Source organism: Ranitomeya imitator, chromosome 5 (genome assembly GCF_032444005.1).
Source record: "Ranitomeya imitator isolate aRanImi1 chromosome 5, aRanImi1.pri, whole genome shotgun sequence".
NCBI lineage: Eukaryota > Metazoa > Chordata > Amphibia > Anura > Dendrobatidae > Ranitomeya > Ranitomeya imitator.
This window is the reverse complement of record NC_091286.1, coordinates 715,946,094-715,963,779: the sequence shown is the minus strand read 5'-3', so window position 1 is coordinate 715,963,779 and position 17,686 is coordinate 715,946,094. Positions and strand designations below refer to the sequence as shown.

The following is a 17,686-nucleotide window of genomic DNA, read 5'->3' as shown; positions in this document are numbered from 1 at the left end:
TGACATCTGTCAGGTCGCTAGTCTTAGGGTACCGTCACACTATAACATTTCGATCGCTACGACGGTACGATTCGTGACGTTCCAGCGATATCGTTACGATATCGCTGTGTCTGACACGCAGCAGCGATCAGGGATCCTGCTGAGAATCGTACGTCGTAGCAGATCGTATGGAACTTTCTTTCATCGCTGGATCTCCCGCTGTCATCGCTAGATCGGTGTGTGTGACACCGATCTAGCGATCTAGCGATGCGATCCAGCGATGCGTTCGCTTGTAACCAGGGTAAACATCGGGTAACTAAGCGCAGGACCGCGCTTAGTTACCCGATGTTTACCCTGGTTACAAGCGTTAAACTAAAAAAAAACAAACAGCACATACTTACATTCTGGTGTCCGTCAGGTCCCTTGCAGTCTGCTTCCCGCTCTGTGACTGCCGGCCGTAAAGTGAAAGCAGAGCACAGCGGTGACGTGCTTTCACTTTCACTTTACGGCCGGCAGTCACAGAGCGGGAAGCAGACGGCAAGGGACGTGACGGACACCAGATGTAAGTATGTGCTGTTTGTTTTTTTTTAGTTTTACGCTTGTAACCAGGGTAAACATCGGGTTACTAAGCGCGGTCCTGCGCTTAGTTACCCGATGTTTACCCTGGTTACCCAGGGACCTCGGCATCGTTGGTCGCTGGAGAGCTGTCTGTGTGACAGCTCCCCAGCGACCACACTACGATTTACCTACGATCACGGCCAGGTCATATCGCTGGTCGTGATCGTAGGTAAATCGTATAGTGTGACGGTACCCTTACCCATGATGGGGGTTTTGAGTAATGAACCAGGCAGGGAGTTTATAAAAGCCTCAGGTATCTTTTGCATGTGTTTAGAGTTAATTAGTTGATTCAGAAGATTAGGGTAATAGGTCGTTTAGAGAACCTTTTCTTGATATGCTAATTTATTGAGACAGGTTTTTTGGGTTATCAGGAGTTGTATGCCAAAATCATCAGTATTAAAACAATAAAAGACCTGACAAATTTCAGTTGGTGGATAATGAATCTATAATATATGAAAGTTTAATTGTAATCATTACATTATGGGAAATAATTAAATTTAACACTATATGCTAATTTTTTGAGAAGGACCTGTAGTCCAAGTGGTGGAGGAGCATTTTTGTTTTTGGTTATTTATTTTGCATTATATTCAAATCATTACTCTGGAAAGGCTGTTCCTTAACATATTTCCCAGGAAAATCCATTTTGGTTTAGTTTTTGTATGTTTTATTGTGAGTCTGTAAAAGTGGCGTGAAACTCTGACAACATTGCTTACAGCTGTGAAGTCAGAAATGCATTCAGGGGCCTGCCGCATGCTGTTCCCACTGATTTCTGCAATTTATAGTCACTATAGAGCACCCGAGAATTCCAATATGCTCGACCCGAGCATTTTAGTGCATACCCATCACTAAGGGTATGTTTCCACGGTCAGTAAACGCCACAGCGTCCAGATGTTACAGCATAGTGGAGGGGATTTCATGAAATCCCATCTCCCCTATGCGTTCAGAGACGCAGGCGGTAGACCTGAGTACACGCACATGCGGCGCATCTTTATAGACTGCAGCATGCCTATTTACAATGCGGAGATGCTCCGTCCCTGCAGTGTAAATTTCCCCCTGACGAAGGAAGTGATTTCCGAAACGCCCGTCGGGTGTGTGTGTGCGTTTACAGGACAGTGAGACACCCTAAGGTAATGCGCTAATAGTAACTTCCCCTAAAATATTTTTTTTCCTGAATCACTTTGTCAGCACATTGCACTGTGGGCACTTTATATTACTTGCTGCAATTTTGCACGGCTTTTTTTTGTGTGACCTCCACCCATTGTTATTTACATTGTTTAAATATTGTTTTGGTATATTTTTTATTTTTTATATTTGCTATATATATTTTTTTTAAACTTTTTTCTGGCAGAAGGGTGATTAGCTCAAATGGTAGAATGCTCGCTTAGCATGCGAGAGGTAGCGGGATCGATGCCCGCATCCTCCACCTTTGCAGGGGTCGGTATTGGGACCTGTTCTCTTCAACATATTCATTAATGATCTGGTAGAAGGTTTACACAGTAAAATATCGATATTTGCAGATGATACAAAACTATGTAAAGCAGTTAATACAAGAGAAGATAGTATTCTGCTACAGATGGATCTGGATAAGTTGGAAACTTGGGCTGAAAGGTGGCAGATGAGGTTTAACAATGATAAATGTAAGGTTATACACATGGGAAGAAGGAATCAATGTCACCATTACACACTGAATGGGAAACCACTGGGTAAATCTGACAGGGAGAAGGACTTGGGGATCCTAGTTAATGATAAACTTACCTGGAGCAGCCAGTGCCAGGCAGCAGCTGTCAAGGCAAACAGGATCATGGGGTGCATTAAAAGAGGTCTGGATACACATGATGAGAGCATTATACTGCCTCTGTACAAATCCCTAGTTAGACCGCACATGGAGTACTGTGTCCAGTTTTGTGCACCGGTGCTCAGGAAGGATATAATGGAACTAGAGAGAGTAGAAAGGAGGGCAACAAAATTAATAAAGGGGATGGGAGAACTACAATACCCAGATAGATTAGCGAAATTAGGATTATTTAGTCTAGAAAAAAGACGACTGAGGGGCGATCTAATAACCATGTATAAGTATATAAGGGGACAATACAAATATCTCGCTGAGGATCTGTGTATACCAAGGAAGGTGACAGGCACAAGGGGGCATTCTTTGCGTCTGGAAGAGAGAAGGTTTTTCCACCAACATAGAAGAGGATTCTTTACTGTTAGGGCAGTGAGAATCTGGAATTGCTCGCCTGAGGAAGGTGGTGATGGCGAACTCAGTTGAGGGGTTCAAGAGAGGCCTGGATGTCTTCCTGGAGCAGAACAATATTGTATCATACAATTATTAGGTTCTGTAGAAGGACGTAGATCTGGGGATTTATTATGATGGAATATAGGCTGAACTGGATGGACAAATGTCTTTTTTCGGCCTTACTAACTATGTTACTATGTTATAATGACACAAGAATTTCAGAGAATTGCCTATATTCCTTAAAGGGGAATCATTACCTTGCACATGCCCATTGGTGGCAGGTAAATGAATTGTGTTTATGGGTTACTTTTATTATACAAACTGTCCTGATTTGCACAACAGTCTGTTTTATTTTTAAAATTATTTTTTTCTGTATTGCTACTATTAGTTAATAATAAGATATTATTTTACAATCCAGTTTGGTGTCCCTGGTGCATCCATAATACTGGTGTTTGGGTTTGTTTCTTATCATTACATGTGGTAGCAACTTATTACGCATGTGTACTAATTTAAATAATGTCTTACCTTGTGACACCGCCAGAAGTTGGTATCCATTGCAGTTCTCGCGATGAAGGAGCTAACCACGAGATCTGCTGTGCACGTGACTGCTGGGGTTATCTCTGGTCACTAGGCAAGTAAGTTCTCACAGTCAGCTGATCTCGCCGGAGAGCTATCTCCGGTGGTCATCTACAAGCTCTGCTATGTCTGGATGTCAGGCATTCAGATGTAGAAGAGCTGCACTCGTCGTGGGACAAGAAGTTGTAATGTAATTGATGCAAATAGTTTTAGTTAAAATTACGGCTCATAAACAAAGACAACTAATACCTCTAAAAAATATCTTTTATCTATCAAGTCTAAAAAAGGGGATTGAAAAAACCCCCCATAGCACACCATGTGAAAAAACCAAACAAAGAAAATGCTGCTGATCCGTGTCACTTATAACAACATGGGCTAATATACAACCTAATTAGCCCTAGTAAACCCTCACTGGACCCTTCCTGACAGCAGAGGTTGGCACCCTCTTGAGCGCAAATGGCGCCCCCACTCAACGGCGGCTCACCCTAATATCCCTAGAATCCCCTAATATAATGCACACCAATAGATCTACATGTGGTGCATTCAAATATGCCAAATAGATACACTGATAATTAGAATTAGGGGAAACTTCAAACAATGTTTTTGGGACCAGAACCACCGTTGTGAAATCAATTAAAGCATGCCAGGAGGGTCCATAAATAAACACCTGAAGGGTAATACACAAGTATCAAAAGACCAACATTATCTAACGAAAGAAAAAAACAAACAGACACAATAAGCGTTATAGTGGAAAAAACAGGTGGGGGGTATAAAAACCCTATACAAACCCTATTTACTACGTCCCTACCTAGCTGCGGAGGTAGGACCCTATCACAAGACGCAAATGGTGCCCCCGCTCAACGAAGGCTAACCCTCAGTTTCCCTATAGTATGCATCCTAAAAAATAGGTAACGAACAAAAGGAGACAAAAAACGGGAGAAAAAATAGTAGGCCAACCCCAAGAGCCACCAAATGTCCTATATAACAGTTATGAGCATGAGTTATGATGCCAAAACCTCATACCAACTGGCATTTAGAATGAGCAATAATATATAGGGGAAAAAAACCAGTCTAGGTAGATTATAGCTTTATTGTGCTGTCCCAACACAGATCAGCACCAAGATAATAAAGAAATTCAAGACACCACTTGGTAAAAAATTGCTAGATTGGCATAACGTCAGCCAAAGCAACATTATTGCATGTTAAATAGAGCAAAGACAGTGGTGAGAAGACGTACAGGGCTTTAAAACATAGTCTATGAATATACAGTGAGGTCTTGATACCCCAGTTTATAGCCCATACATAACACCACTTCATTGTACCATAATCACAAAAAATGCTCAATCAGATGGCTATAAAATGCACTTAGCTCAAACATGCTCAGATAGCTCCTGTTACTGCTCAATCTGCATCAGCCTCAACGCGTTTCCCTCCCATGATACGAGTTCTCAGGAGGAATATGGTATTGTAGTGTTCACACAGAACATCATAGATATAAGATGACGCCTGGTTGCAGGAGTGGGACACTCATTATTTAGGACTACGTCGGAACTGGGAGTATTTGTGTTGGTTTATTATTTTATGTGTATTACAGGAGATCGAAGGCGTATACTAAGCTGCTCCACCAAGCGTCAGATGATCAGGTTTTTAAATACATCAGATAGGGATTGCATACATCAGTTAGGACTGCTCTATATGGGTATACCTTGACGTTTGATGGAGCAGCTTAGCATACATTTTTTGCAAAAAACATATCAACCAAATACCCTGTTTTTTCCATCTTTTTACTAGCACTTGCTTATTACTGTGATTTTTTTTTTTACAACAGAGTGTTTTTGGTCTTATTGTGCTCTTTTGTGTCTTCTGTGTCTTTATTTAACCTGTAACAACTATAGGATTAGTAATGGATAGGTGTCTTGTTGACGCTTCTCCATTACTAAGCCAGGCTTGATGTCACCTGACAATACACAGGTCACATCAACCCCACAACTATTACCCCACTTGCCACCGCTACAAGGCAAGTGGGGGAAGAGCCAGGTAAATTGTCACAATTGTGGGGCGGCTGTGGGCTGTTATTTTTAGGGTGATGAGGCCCAAAATCCATGGGCCTCGCCAGTCTGAAAATACCAGGACACACCTGTCTGCTTTTTTCTTGGCTGGTAAACAAAAATACGGGGGACCCCACCCTATTTTTTTGGAGGGAATCCCTCTATTTTTTCTAACCACCCAAGGTAAACAGACTGCTGCCGCCAGGTATTATCCGGCTGGTAAGATTCATGGATATTGGATCCCTACCAGCCTGAAATACCAGTCCCAGTAATCTGCTTTACTTTGGCTGGTTAACAAATAGAGGGGTACCCCATGATATTTTTTTTATTATTTTGTAAAAAAAAGGAAAGGACATTACATATTACTGACTTCTCTCTGCTTTCATGAACTTCTTGTGTGACCGGTGTCACACTTGCGAGTGTGATGTGAGAAACTCACGTGAGTCTCTTGCATCAACACCCGGCACTGCCGCCGTCGTTCGGGACCGGAGTGTGCGGCTGTATGTATTTCTATGCAGCCGTACATGCCGGTCTAAGTGCCAAATGTTGATGCGAGAGACTCGCAAAAGTTTCTCGCATCACATTCACAAGTGTGACCTCGGCCTGTCACGTACTTCCGGATGTGACTCAAGATTCAACATATGTAAATTAGTACACATGCATAGTAAGCTGCGTTTCCACAGTTAATACGCATGTGACTAATAATTAGATGCGGTTTTACCGCATCTATGTCTCCACGGCCCAGAACAGCAGCATTTTGAACCCTAACCCTAGGGTTAGGGTTAAGTCTAGCGCTCCCTGAGGAAGCAACAGATGCGAAACGCGAGTCGGGGCCCCTCCTTCCACGCACGGTAGCAGGTTGGTTCGTCTTCTTATTTGTCCTCCCCATATTTCTCTTGTCTCATGCTATTATGCATGTGTAGCCCTGACTCTTGTTATTAACACGTGTGGGACTTCCCAGGACAATTGTGGCTATGCATTTCTCTTAAAGAGCTACATTGGGTATTTTGTGACATTAGGATTGCATTAAGCATTTTATTATATTTATTTATATATTTTTCTATTGGAACCTTCCTTTATCCAGATATTACTGTGGAGCTCATCTGGTGTGGTTACCGTCTTATATAGCTATTTTTTATATAACAGCCTTCCATTTTTTGCATCTACCGTATATACTCGAGTATAAGCCGACCCGAGTATAAGCCGACCCCCCTAATTTTGCCACAAAAAACTGGGAAAACTTATTGACTCGAGTATAAGCCTAGGGTGGAAATGCAGCATTTACCGGTGAATTTCAAAAATAAAAATAGATCATTATTTCCCCATAGCTGTGCCATATAGTGCTCTACACCGTTCATTATTTCCCCATAGCTGTGCCCCATATAGTGCTCTGCACCGTTCATTGTGCCCCATTGCTGTGCCATATACAGTGCTCTGCACCGTTCATTGTGCCCCATATCTGTGCCCATATACAGTGCTCTGCACCGTTCACTGTGCCCCATAGATGTGCCATATACGGTGCTCTGCACCGTTCACTGTGCCCCATAGATGTGCCATATACAATGCTCTGCTCCGTTCACTGTGCCCCATAGGTGTGCCATATACAGTGCTCTGCACCGTTCATTGTGCCCCATATCTGTGCCCATATACAGTGCTCTGCTCCGTTCACTGTGCCCCATAGATGTGCCATATACAGTGCTCTGCACCGATCACTGTGCCCCATAGATGTGCCATATACAGTGCTCTGCACCGTTCACTGTGCCCCATAGATGTGCCATATACAGTGCTCTGCACCGTTCATTGTGCCCCATTGCTGTGCCATATACGGTGCTCTGCACCGTTCATTGTGCCCCATAGCTGTGCCATATACAGTGCTCTGCACCGTTCACTGTGCCCCATAGCTGTGCCATATACAGTGCTCTGCTCCGTTCACTGTGCCCCATTGCTGTGCCATATACAGTGCTCTGCACCGTTCATTGTGCCCCATAGATGTGCCATATACAGTGCTCTGCTCCGTTCACTGTGCCCCATAGATGTGCCATATACAGTGCTCTGCACCGTTCATTGTGCCCCATTGCTGTGCCATATACAGTGCTCTGCACCGTTCACTGTGCCCCATAGATGTGCTCCATATACAGTGCTCTGCTCCGTTCACTGTGCCCCATAGGTGTGCCATATACAGTGCTCTGCACCGTTCATTGTGCCCCATATCTGTGCCCATATACAGTGCTCTGCTCCGTTCACTGTGCCCCATAGGTGTGCCATATACAGTGCTCTGCACCGTTCATTGTGCCCCATATCTGTGCCCATATACAGTGCTCTGCTCCGTTCACTGTGCCCCATAGGTGTGCCATATACAGTGCTCTGCACCGTTCATTGTGCCCCATAGATGTGCTCCATATACAGTGCTCTGCTCCGTTCACTGTGCCCCATAGATGTGCCATATACAGTGCTCTGCACCGTTCATTGTGCCCCATAGATGTGCTCCATATACAGTGCTCTGCTCCGTTCACTGTGCCCCATAGGTGTGCCATATACAGTGCTCTGCACCGTTCATTGTGCCCCATATCTGTGCCCATATACAGTGCTCTGCTCCGTTCACTGTGCCCCATAGGTGTGCCATATACAGTGCTCTGCACCGTTCATTGTGCCCCATATCTGTGCCCATATACAGTGCTCTGCTCCGTTCATTGTGCCCCATTGCTGTGCCATATACGGTGCTTTGCACCGTTCATTGTGCCCCATTGCTGTGCCATATACGGTGCTCTGCACCGTTCATTGTGCCCCATTGCTGTGCCATATACGGTGCTTTGCACCGTTCATTGTGCCCCATTGCTGTGCCATATACGGTGCTCTGCACTGTTCATTGTGCCCCATTGCTGTGCCATATACAGTGCTCTGCACCGTTCATTGTGCCCCATTGCTGTGCCATATACGGTGCTTTGCACCGTTCACTGTGCCCCATTGCTGTGCCCATATACGGTGCTCTGCACCGTTCATTGTGCCCCATTGCTGTGCCATATACGGTGCTCTGCACCGTTCACTGTGCCCCATAGATGTGCCATATACTGTGCTCTGCACCGTTCATTGTGCCCCATTGCTGTGCCATATACGGTGCTTTGCACCGTTCATTGTGCCCCATTGCTGTGCCATATACGGTGCTCTGCACCGTTCATTGTGCCCCATAGAAATCTCTGCCGCCGCTGCTGCAATAAAAAAAAAAACCACATACTCACCTCCCTTGATTGCAGCTCCCGGCGTCTCGTTCCGGCGCCTCCATCTTCCCGGCGTCTCTGCTCTGACTGATCAGGCAGAGGGCGCCGCGCACACTGTATGCATCATCGCGCCCTCTGCCTGAACAGTCAGAGCGCAGACGCCGGGAAGATGGAGGCGCCGGCCGGGAAGATGGAGCGGCGCCCGGCGGCTGGAACGAGGACAGGTGAATATGCTATACTTACCTAGTCCTGGCGATCCTCGCGCTGTCCCTCTGCCTGGTCTTCGGTGCCGCAGCTCTTCCTGTCAGCGGTCTCCGGCACCGCTGATTAGAGGAATGAATAGGCGGCTCCGCCCCTATGGGAGGTGGAGCCGCTTATTCATATCTCTAATGAGCGGTCCCACGTGACCGCTGAAGAGGGGAAGAAGCTGCAGCACAGAAGCCCGTGGGACGGCAGGGACAGCGCGAGGATCGCTGGGACTAGGTAAGTATACCTCAGCGCCCTCACCCCCTCACCCGCCGACCCTGCCACCCACATTGACTCGAGTATAAGCCGAGAGGGGCACTTTCAGCCCAAAAATTTGGGCTGAAAATCTCGGCTTATACTCGAGTATATACGGTATATACTGTTACCACACTACATATATATCTATATATATAAATATATTCTTTGTATGATTAAGTTATGATTTGCTCCCCCAGATAGTTTGGAATTGAACTTTACACATTTGTACTTTCGTATTATCTTTGGTTATAGCATCCGTGCGTGGCACTAGTGTTGCCTCTCTTTTTCTATTGTGTCTTTTTTATTCTATGTTCTCATTGTTGTATATTTATACATTTTTTAGTCTCTTTAATAAAGTGTTATTTTTAGCTCTAGTGTTCATCTTTTTTGGTTTTCTATATTCATATTATGGCGGAGCATTTATTTTGGTTGCCCTCCCTGTTGGTTTTTTGTTCATGTTAAGTTTCAGAAATCTAGCGGAGAAGAAGGATGAAATAGCGGTCAGACATTGAGGGATTCTGGTTAGAAGGGAGGTGATATCTGGTCCAGAGATGTAGATCTGTGTATCGTCAGCATAGAGGTGATACTGAAAGCCATGAGATTCTATGAGCTGTCCCAGGCCAAAGGTGTAAATGGAGAAGAGCAGGGGCCCAAGGACTGAACCTTGTGGGACTCCGACAGATAACGGGCGAGGTGAGGAGGTGGTGTGTGAGTGGGAGACGCTGAATGTCCGGTCTGTTAGGTATGATGAGATCCAGGATAGGGCCAAGTCTGCGATGCCAAGGGATGAGAGGGTCTGTAATAATAGGGAATGGTCCACTGTGTCAAAGGCAGAGGACAGGTTCAGGAGGAGGAGGACAGAGTAGTGTCTTTAATGATGCGCCGCATATATACAGGGAAGCCGGACGCATCTGTACAAGCATAGTGGAGATGGTATTTCATAAAATCTCCTCCACTATGCTGTAACATCTGGATGCAGCGGATGTACACAGCATCCAATCCCCAGCAAATACTGAACGTGGAAATATACCCTAATGATAGTCTATGTGAAGTTTACGCTGTGGGAACGGAGTGTCTCCGCATCCTAAATAGACATGCTGCAGTCTGGAAAGACGAGACACATGTCCGGTTACGCAGGTCTGCCGCCTGCATCTCTGAACGCATGGTGGAGATGGTATTTCATAAAATCTCCTCCACTATGCTGTAACATCTGGATGCAGCGGATGTACACAGAATCCAATCTGCAGCAAATACTGAACGTGGAAATATACCCTAATGATAGTCTATGTGAAATTTACGCTGTGGGGACGGAGTGTCTCCGCATTCTAAATAGACATGCTGCAGTCTGGAAAGACGCGACACATGTCCGGTTACGCAGGTCTGCCGCCTGCATCTCTGAACGTATAGTGGAGATGGTATTTCATAAAATCTCCTCCACTATGCTGTAACATCTGGATGCAGCGGATGTACACAGCATCCAATCCCCAGCAAATACTGAACGTGGAAATATACCCTAATGATAGTCTATGTGAAGTTTACGCTGTGGGAACGGAGTGTCTCCGCATCCTAAATAGACATGCTGCAGTCTGGAAAGACGAGACACATGTCCGGTTACGCAGGTCTGCCGCCTGCATCTCTGAACGTATAGTGGACATGGTATTTCATAAAATCTCCTCCACTATGCTGTAACATCTGGATGCAGCGGATGTACACAGCATCCAATCCGCAGCAAATACTGAACGTGGAAATATACCCTAATGATAGTCTATGTGAAATTTACGCTGTGGGGACGGAGTGTCTCCGCATTCTAAATAGACATGCTGCAGTCTGGAAAGACGCGACACATGTCCGGTTACGCAGGTCTGCCGCCTGCATCTCTGAACGTATAGTGGAGATGGTATTTCATAAAATCTCCTCCATTATGCTGTAACATCTGGATGCAGCGGATGTACACAGCATCCAATCCGCAGCAAATACTGAACGTGGAAATATACCCTAATGAAAGTCTATGTGAAATTTACGCTGTGGGGACGGAGTGTCTCGCATCCTAAATAGACATGCTGCAGTCTGAAAAGATGCAACGCATGTCCGGTTACGCAGGTCTGCCGCCTGCATCTCTGAATGCATAGTGGAGATGGTATTTCATAAAATCTCCTCCACTATGCTGTAACATCTGGATGCAGCGGATGTACACAGCATCCAATCTGCAGCAAATACTGAACGTGGAAATATACCCTAATGATAGTCTATGTGAAATTTACGCTGTGGGGACAGAGTGTCTCCGCATTCTAAATAGACATGCTGCAGTCTGGAAAGACGCGACACATGTCCGGTTACGCAGGTCTGCCGCCTGCATCTCTGAACGTATAGTGGAGATGGTATTTCATAAAATCTCCTCCACTATGCTGTAACATCTGGATGCAGCGGATGTACACAGCATCCAATCCGCAGCAAATACTGAACGTGGAAATATACCCTAATGAAAGTCTATGTGAAATTTACGCTGTGGGGACGGAGTGTCTCCGCATCCTAAATAGACATGCTGCAGTCTGGAAAGATGCAACGCATGTCCGGTTACGCAGGTCTGCCGCCTGCATCTCTGAATGCATAGTGGAGATGGTATTTCATAAAATCTCCTCCACTATGCTGTAACATCTGGATGCAGCGGATGTACACAGCATCCAATCTGCAGCAAATACTGAACGTGGAAATATACCCTAATGATAGTCTATGTGAAATTTACGCTGTGGGGACGGAGTGTCTCTGCATCCTAAATAGACATGCTGCAGTCTGGAAAGACGCGACACATGTCCGGTTACGCAGGTCTGCCGCCTGCATCTCTGAACGCATAGTGGAGATGGTATTTCATAAAATCTCCTCCACTATGCTGTAACATCTGGATGCAGCGGATGTACACAGCATTCAATCTGCAGCAAATACTGAACGTGGAAATATACCCTAATGATAGTCTATGTGAAATTTACGCTGTGGGGACGGAGTGTCTCCGCATCCTAAATAGACATGCTGCAGTCTGGAAAGACGCGACGCATGTCCGGTTACGCAGGTCTGCCGCCTGCATCTCTGAACGCATAGTGGAGATGGTATTTCATAAAATCTCCTCCACTACGCTGTAACATCTGGATGCAGCGGATGTACACAGAATCCAATCTGCAGCAAATACTGAACGTGGAAATATACCCTAATGATAGTTTATGTGAAATTTACGCTGTGGGGACGGAGTGTCTCCGCATCCTAAATAGACATGCTGCAGTCTGGAAAGACGCGACGCATGTCCGGTTACGCAGGTCTGCCGCCTGCATCTCTGAACGCATAGTGGAGATGGTATTTCATAAAATCTCCTCCACTATGCTGTAACATCTGGATGCAGACCCAGGAAAACATACTCAGATGGGAGGTAAGAACATTTCTAAAACAATCCACAGCGAGGAGATTGGAACAAAAGAAAATCCTCTAAACTGCATGCTCGCAAACGCCAGAAGCCTGACAAACAAGATGGAAGAACTAGAAGCAGAAATATCTACAGGTAACTTTGACATAGTGGGAATAACCGAGACATGGTTAGATGAAAGCTATGACTGGGCAGTTAACTTACAGGGTTACAGTCTGTTTAGAAAGGATCGTAAAAATCGGAGAGGAGGAGGGGTTTGTCTCTATGTAAAGTCTTGTCTAAAGTCCACTTTAAGGGAGGATATTAGCGAAGGAAATGAGGATGTCGAGTCCATATGGGTCGAAATTCATGGAGGGAAAAATGGTAACAAAATTCTCATTGGGGTCTGTTACAAACCCCCAAATATAACAGAAATCATGGAAAGTCTACTTCTAAAGCAGATAGATGAAGCTGCAACCCATAATGAGGTCCTGGTTATGGGGGACTTTAACTACCCGGATATTAACTGGGAAACAGAAACCTGTGAAACCCATAAAGGCAACAGGTTTCTGCTAATAACCAAGAAAAATTATCTTTCACAATTGGTGCAGAATCCAACCAGAGGAGCAGCACTTTTAGACCTAATACTATCTAATAGACCTGACAGAATAACAAATCTGCAGGTGGTTGGGCATTTAGGAAATAGCGACCACAATATTGTACAGTTTCACCTGTCTTTCACTAGGGGGACTTGTCAGGGAGTCACAAAAACACTGAACTTTAGGAAGGCAAAGTTTGAACAGCTTAGAGATGCCCTTAATCTGGTAGACTGGGACAATATCCTCAGAAATAAGAATACAGATAATAAATGGGAAATGTTTAAGAACATCCTAAATAGGCAGTGTAAGCGGTTTATACCTTGTGGGAATAAAAGGACTAGAAATAGGAAAAACCCAATGTGGCTAAACAAAGAAGTAAGACAGGCAATTAACAGTAAAAAGAAAGCATTTGCACTACTAAAGCAGGATGGCACCATTGAAGCTCTAAAAAACTATAGGGAGAAAAATACTTTATCTAAAAAACTAATTAAAGCTGCCAAAAAGGAAACAGAGAAGCACATTGCTAAGGAGAGTAAAACTAATCCCAAACTGTTCTTCAACTATATCAATAGTAAAAGAATAAAAACTGAAAATGTAGGCCCCTTAAAAAATAGTGAGGAAAGAATGGTTGTAGATGACGAGGAAAAAGCTAACATATTAAACACCTTCTTCTCCACGGTATTCACGGTGGAAAATGAAATGCTAGGTGAAATCCCAAGAAACAATGAAAACCCTATATTAAGGGTCACCAATCTAACCCAAGAAGAGGTGCGAAACCGGCTAAATAAGATTAAAATAGATAAATCTCCGGGTCCGGATGGCATACACCCACGAGTACTAAGAGAACTAAGTAATGTAATAGATAAACCATTATTTCTTATTTTTAGGGACTCTATAGCGACAGGGTCTGTTCCGCAGGATTGGCGCATAGCAAATGTGGTGCCAATATTCAAAAAGGGCTCTAAAAGTGGACCTGGAAATTATAGGCCAGTAAGTCTAACCTCTATTGTTGGTAAAATATTTGAAGGGTTTCTGAGGGATGTTATTCTGGATTATCTCAATGAGAATAACTGTTTAACTCCATATCAGCATGGGTTTATGAGAAATTGCTCCTGTCAAACCAATCTAATCAGTTTTTATGAAGAGGTAAGCTATAGGCTGGACCACGGTGAGTCATTGGACGTGGTATATCTCGATTTTTCCAAAGCATTTGATACCGTGCCGCACAAGAGGTTGGTACACAAAATGAGAATGCTTGGTCTGGGGGAAAATGTGTGTAAATGGGTTAGTAACTGGCTTAGTGATAGAAAGCAGAGGGTGGTTATAAATGGTATAGTCTCTAACTGGGTCGCTGTGACCAGTGGGGTACCGCAGGGGTCAGTATTGGGACCTGTTCTCTTCAACATATTCATTAATGATCTGGTAGAAGGTTTACACAGTAAAATATCGATATTTGCAGATGATACAAAACTATGTAAAGCAGTTAATACAAGAGAAGATAGTATGCTGCTACAGATGGATCTGGATAAGTTGGAAACTTGGGCTGAAAGGTGGCAGATGAGGTTTAACAATGATAAATGTAAGGTTATACACATGGGAAGAAGGAATCAATATCACCATTACACACTGAACGGGAAACCACTGGGTAAATCTGACAGGGAGAAGGACTTGGGGATCCTAGTTAATCCTAAACTTACCTGGAGCAGCCAATGCCAGGCAGCAGCTGCCAAGGCAAACAGGATCATGGGGTGCATTAAGAGAGGTCTGGATACACATGATGAGAGCATTATACTGCCTCTGTACAAATCCCTAGTTAGACCGCACATGGAGTACTGTGTCCAGTTTTGGGCACCGGTGCTCAGGAAGGATATAATGGAACTAGAGAGAGTACAAAGGAGGGCAACAAAATTAATAAAGGGGATGGGAGAACTACAATACCCAGATAGATTAGCGAAATTAGGATTATTTAGTCTAGAAAAAAGACGACTGAGGGGCGATCTAATAACCATGTATAAGTATATAAGGGGACAATACAAATATCTCGCTGAGGATCTGTTTATACCAAGGAAGGTGACGGGCACAAGGGGGCATTCTTTGCGTCTGGAGGAGAGAAGGTTTTTCCACCAACATAGAAGAGGATTCTTTACTGTTAGGGCAGTGAGAATCTGGAATTGCTTGCCTGAGGAGGTGGTGATGGCGAACTCAGTCGAGGGGTTCAAGAGAGGCCTGGATGTCTTCCTGGAGCAGAACAATATTGTATCATACAATTAGGTTCTGTAGAAGGACGTAGATCTGGGGATTTATTATGATGGAATATAGGCTGAACTGGATGGACAAATGTCTTTTTTCGGCCTTACTAACTATGTTACTATGTTACTATGTTACACAGAATCCAATCTGCAGCAAATACTGAACGTGGAAATATACCCTAATGATAGTCTATGTGAAATTTACGCTGTGGGGACGGAGTGTCTCTGCATCCTAAATAGACATGCTGGGGTCTGGAAAGACGCGACACATGTCCGGTTACGCAGGTCTGCCGCCTGCATCTCTGAACGCATAGTGGAGATGGGATTTCTTGAATGCTGAAAAAACACATTAAAAACGCAAGTGACCTGCCAGTGACCTCAGATGCAGATTTCACCTGCGTCAAATCCTGAGCAAATACTGAGCCAATCCTGACCATGGAAACGTACCCTAATGGTGAGGTCTGTGGTCTCTGCTGGGACTCCGTGTGATTTATTGCACTGATTGAACTTTGATGCAGATTTCAGTCCTCCTGACTCCTGCAATAACTCACACTGTGCCCCAGCAGAGCGGCCGCTGTCCTGAGACTATGGCGTCCTGAGTGGGATGATGAGGAGATGAGCAGCATCCTGCTTCACCCTCACTGCAGATTATGGCTCTCGGGATCCTGTGCTATTAATTGGGTTGTTTCTGGTTCCTCTTTTGTTTGAAGTCCAATAGAAAAGACTGAATGCATTTAATCCCTTCTCTTAGAAGATGAGAGATGTTCAGGTTCTTACCTGTGCAGTTTAGGAAAGCAGCATTACTACATCCATCTTCTGCCACGTGAGAGAAGCTGCAGTTCCTCCAATTCTCCATTAGTCCACAGGTAGAATTTAGGAATGAAGATGAGGCATTCGCTTCTTGCTCAGTCACCTGTAGGATTGGTTTTCCACATTCTTGCATTCTACATATGTGCACAGATAAGTCGATGTTTAGAGCAGCGTCACATAAGGAATGCCACGTCTTTTCAATCCACATTTGCACCACTCCCTGGCATCTGCTGTGTAATCCGGCCAAACGGAATAACGGAGGATCTGCTGGAGCAAGTAAAGTATCAATAAAGTGATACCAAGCAGCAACACTTCCTGAGGATCTTGAAAGGATCGCTAAGAAACGAACCTACATGCCCATTGCATTCACTGCCATGATTTCTATCCTTGTGAGATTAGTCAATGGCTGTGTAATCCATTTATGTAAGATGTTAATGGAAAGTTCCAATTCCAGGGTATGAAGTGACGTAGGAAAATCCAACAAATCACAGCGCAGACACTCTACAAGGTCTCATAAAGCAATGAAATGTAATATTTTCCAGTCTGAGCTAGTGCTCTGGGGTCCACATTATCTCAAATTCTCTGTTCTCAAAACCCATTTTTCTCTGAAGTCTTCTCCCGCAGAGATTTCACTTTCTCCTCCAGACAACATTGCCTCCCTACAGACTCCTCTGTCCTCCTACAGAACCTTCTGCCCTCCTATATATCATTCTGCCCTCCTAAAAACTCCTCCACTCTCCTATGGAACCTTCTACCCTCCTACAGACCCTCCTGCCTGTCACGCACGCGCCCAGACTGGTTGGCGCGGGCATACGGGGGTGTGGCCGCACTGGACCACAGACCAAACTTCCCTGGAAGGGGAAACTAAGTAGCTTCCTAGGTGTTCGCTGGAGCCTCTAATGGTGAGGTCAGACTTGTACAATAGGAAGCTACCAGGTGCCACTCCAGGGTGATGTCTGGCTGTGGCTGCTGATCCCACTAAGGAACGGAGCGGGCACGGCTGGGACACAGGCAGGCAGACGGGTACAACAGAGACACTGGCGGGCAGGCGGACACGACTGGCTCTCTGGTAGGCAGGCAGGTACGGCTGGAACATAGGAAGAACCGGTAGGGACCGGTCTGCAGGCAGGTATGAGAAACAAGTAGAAGGTGGAACTAAGAGAAGAGAAGGAGAAGGCAGAGCCAAGGGCGGAGCCGCAAGAGGCGGAGCCAAGGGCGGAGCCACTGGAGGTGGAGCCAAGAGAGGAGATGCTGGAGGCGGAGCCAAGAGCGGAGACGCTGGAGGCGGAGCCAAGAGCGGAGACGCTGGAGGCGGAGCCAAGAGCGGAGACGCTGGAGGCGGAGCCAAGAGCGGAGACGCTGGAGGCGGAGCCAAGAGCGGAGACGCTGGAGGCGGAACCAAAAGCGGAGACGCTGGAGGTAACGCCAAGAGCGGAGACGCTGGAGGCGGAGCCAAGAGCAGAG

General features: G+C 45.2%; 1 protein-coding gene across 1 annotated transcript in view; it reads right to left on the bottom strand.

The window, feature by feature from the left end:
* The window catches only part of LOC138681001 (T-cell differentiation antigen CD6-like), a 361,581-nt gene that overhangs the window by 331,898 nt on the left and 11,997 nt on the right, over positions 1-17,686 (bottom strand). Inside the window, exon 2 of the mRNA XM_069768182.1 lies at positions 16,190-16,486. Coding sequence (XP_069624283.1) covers positions 16,190-16,486 — 297 coding nt within the window. The remainder of the gene's footprint in view (positions 1-16,189; positions 16,487-17,686) is intronic.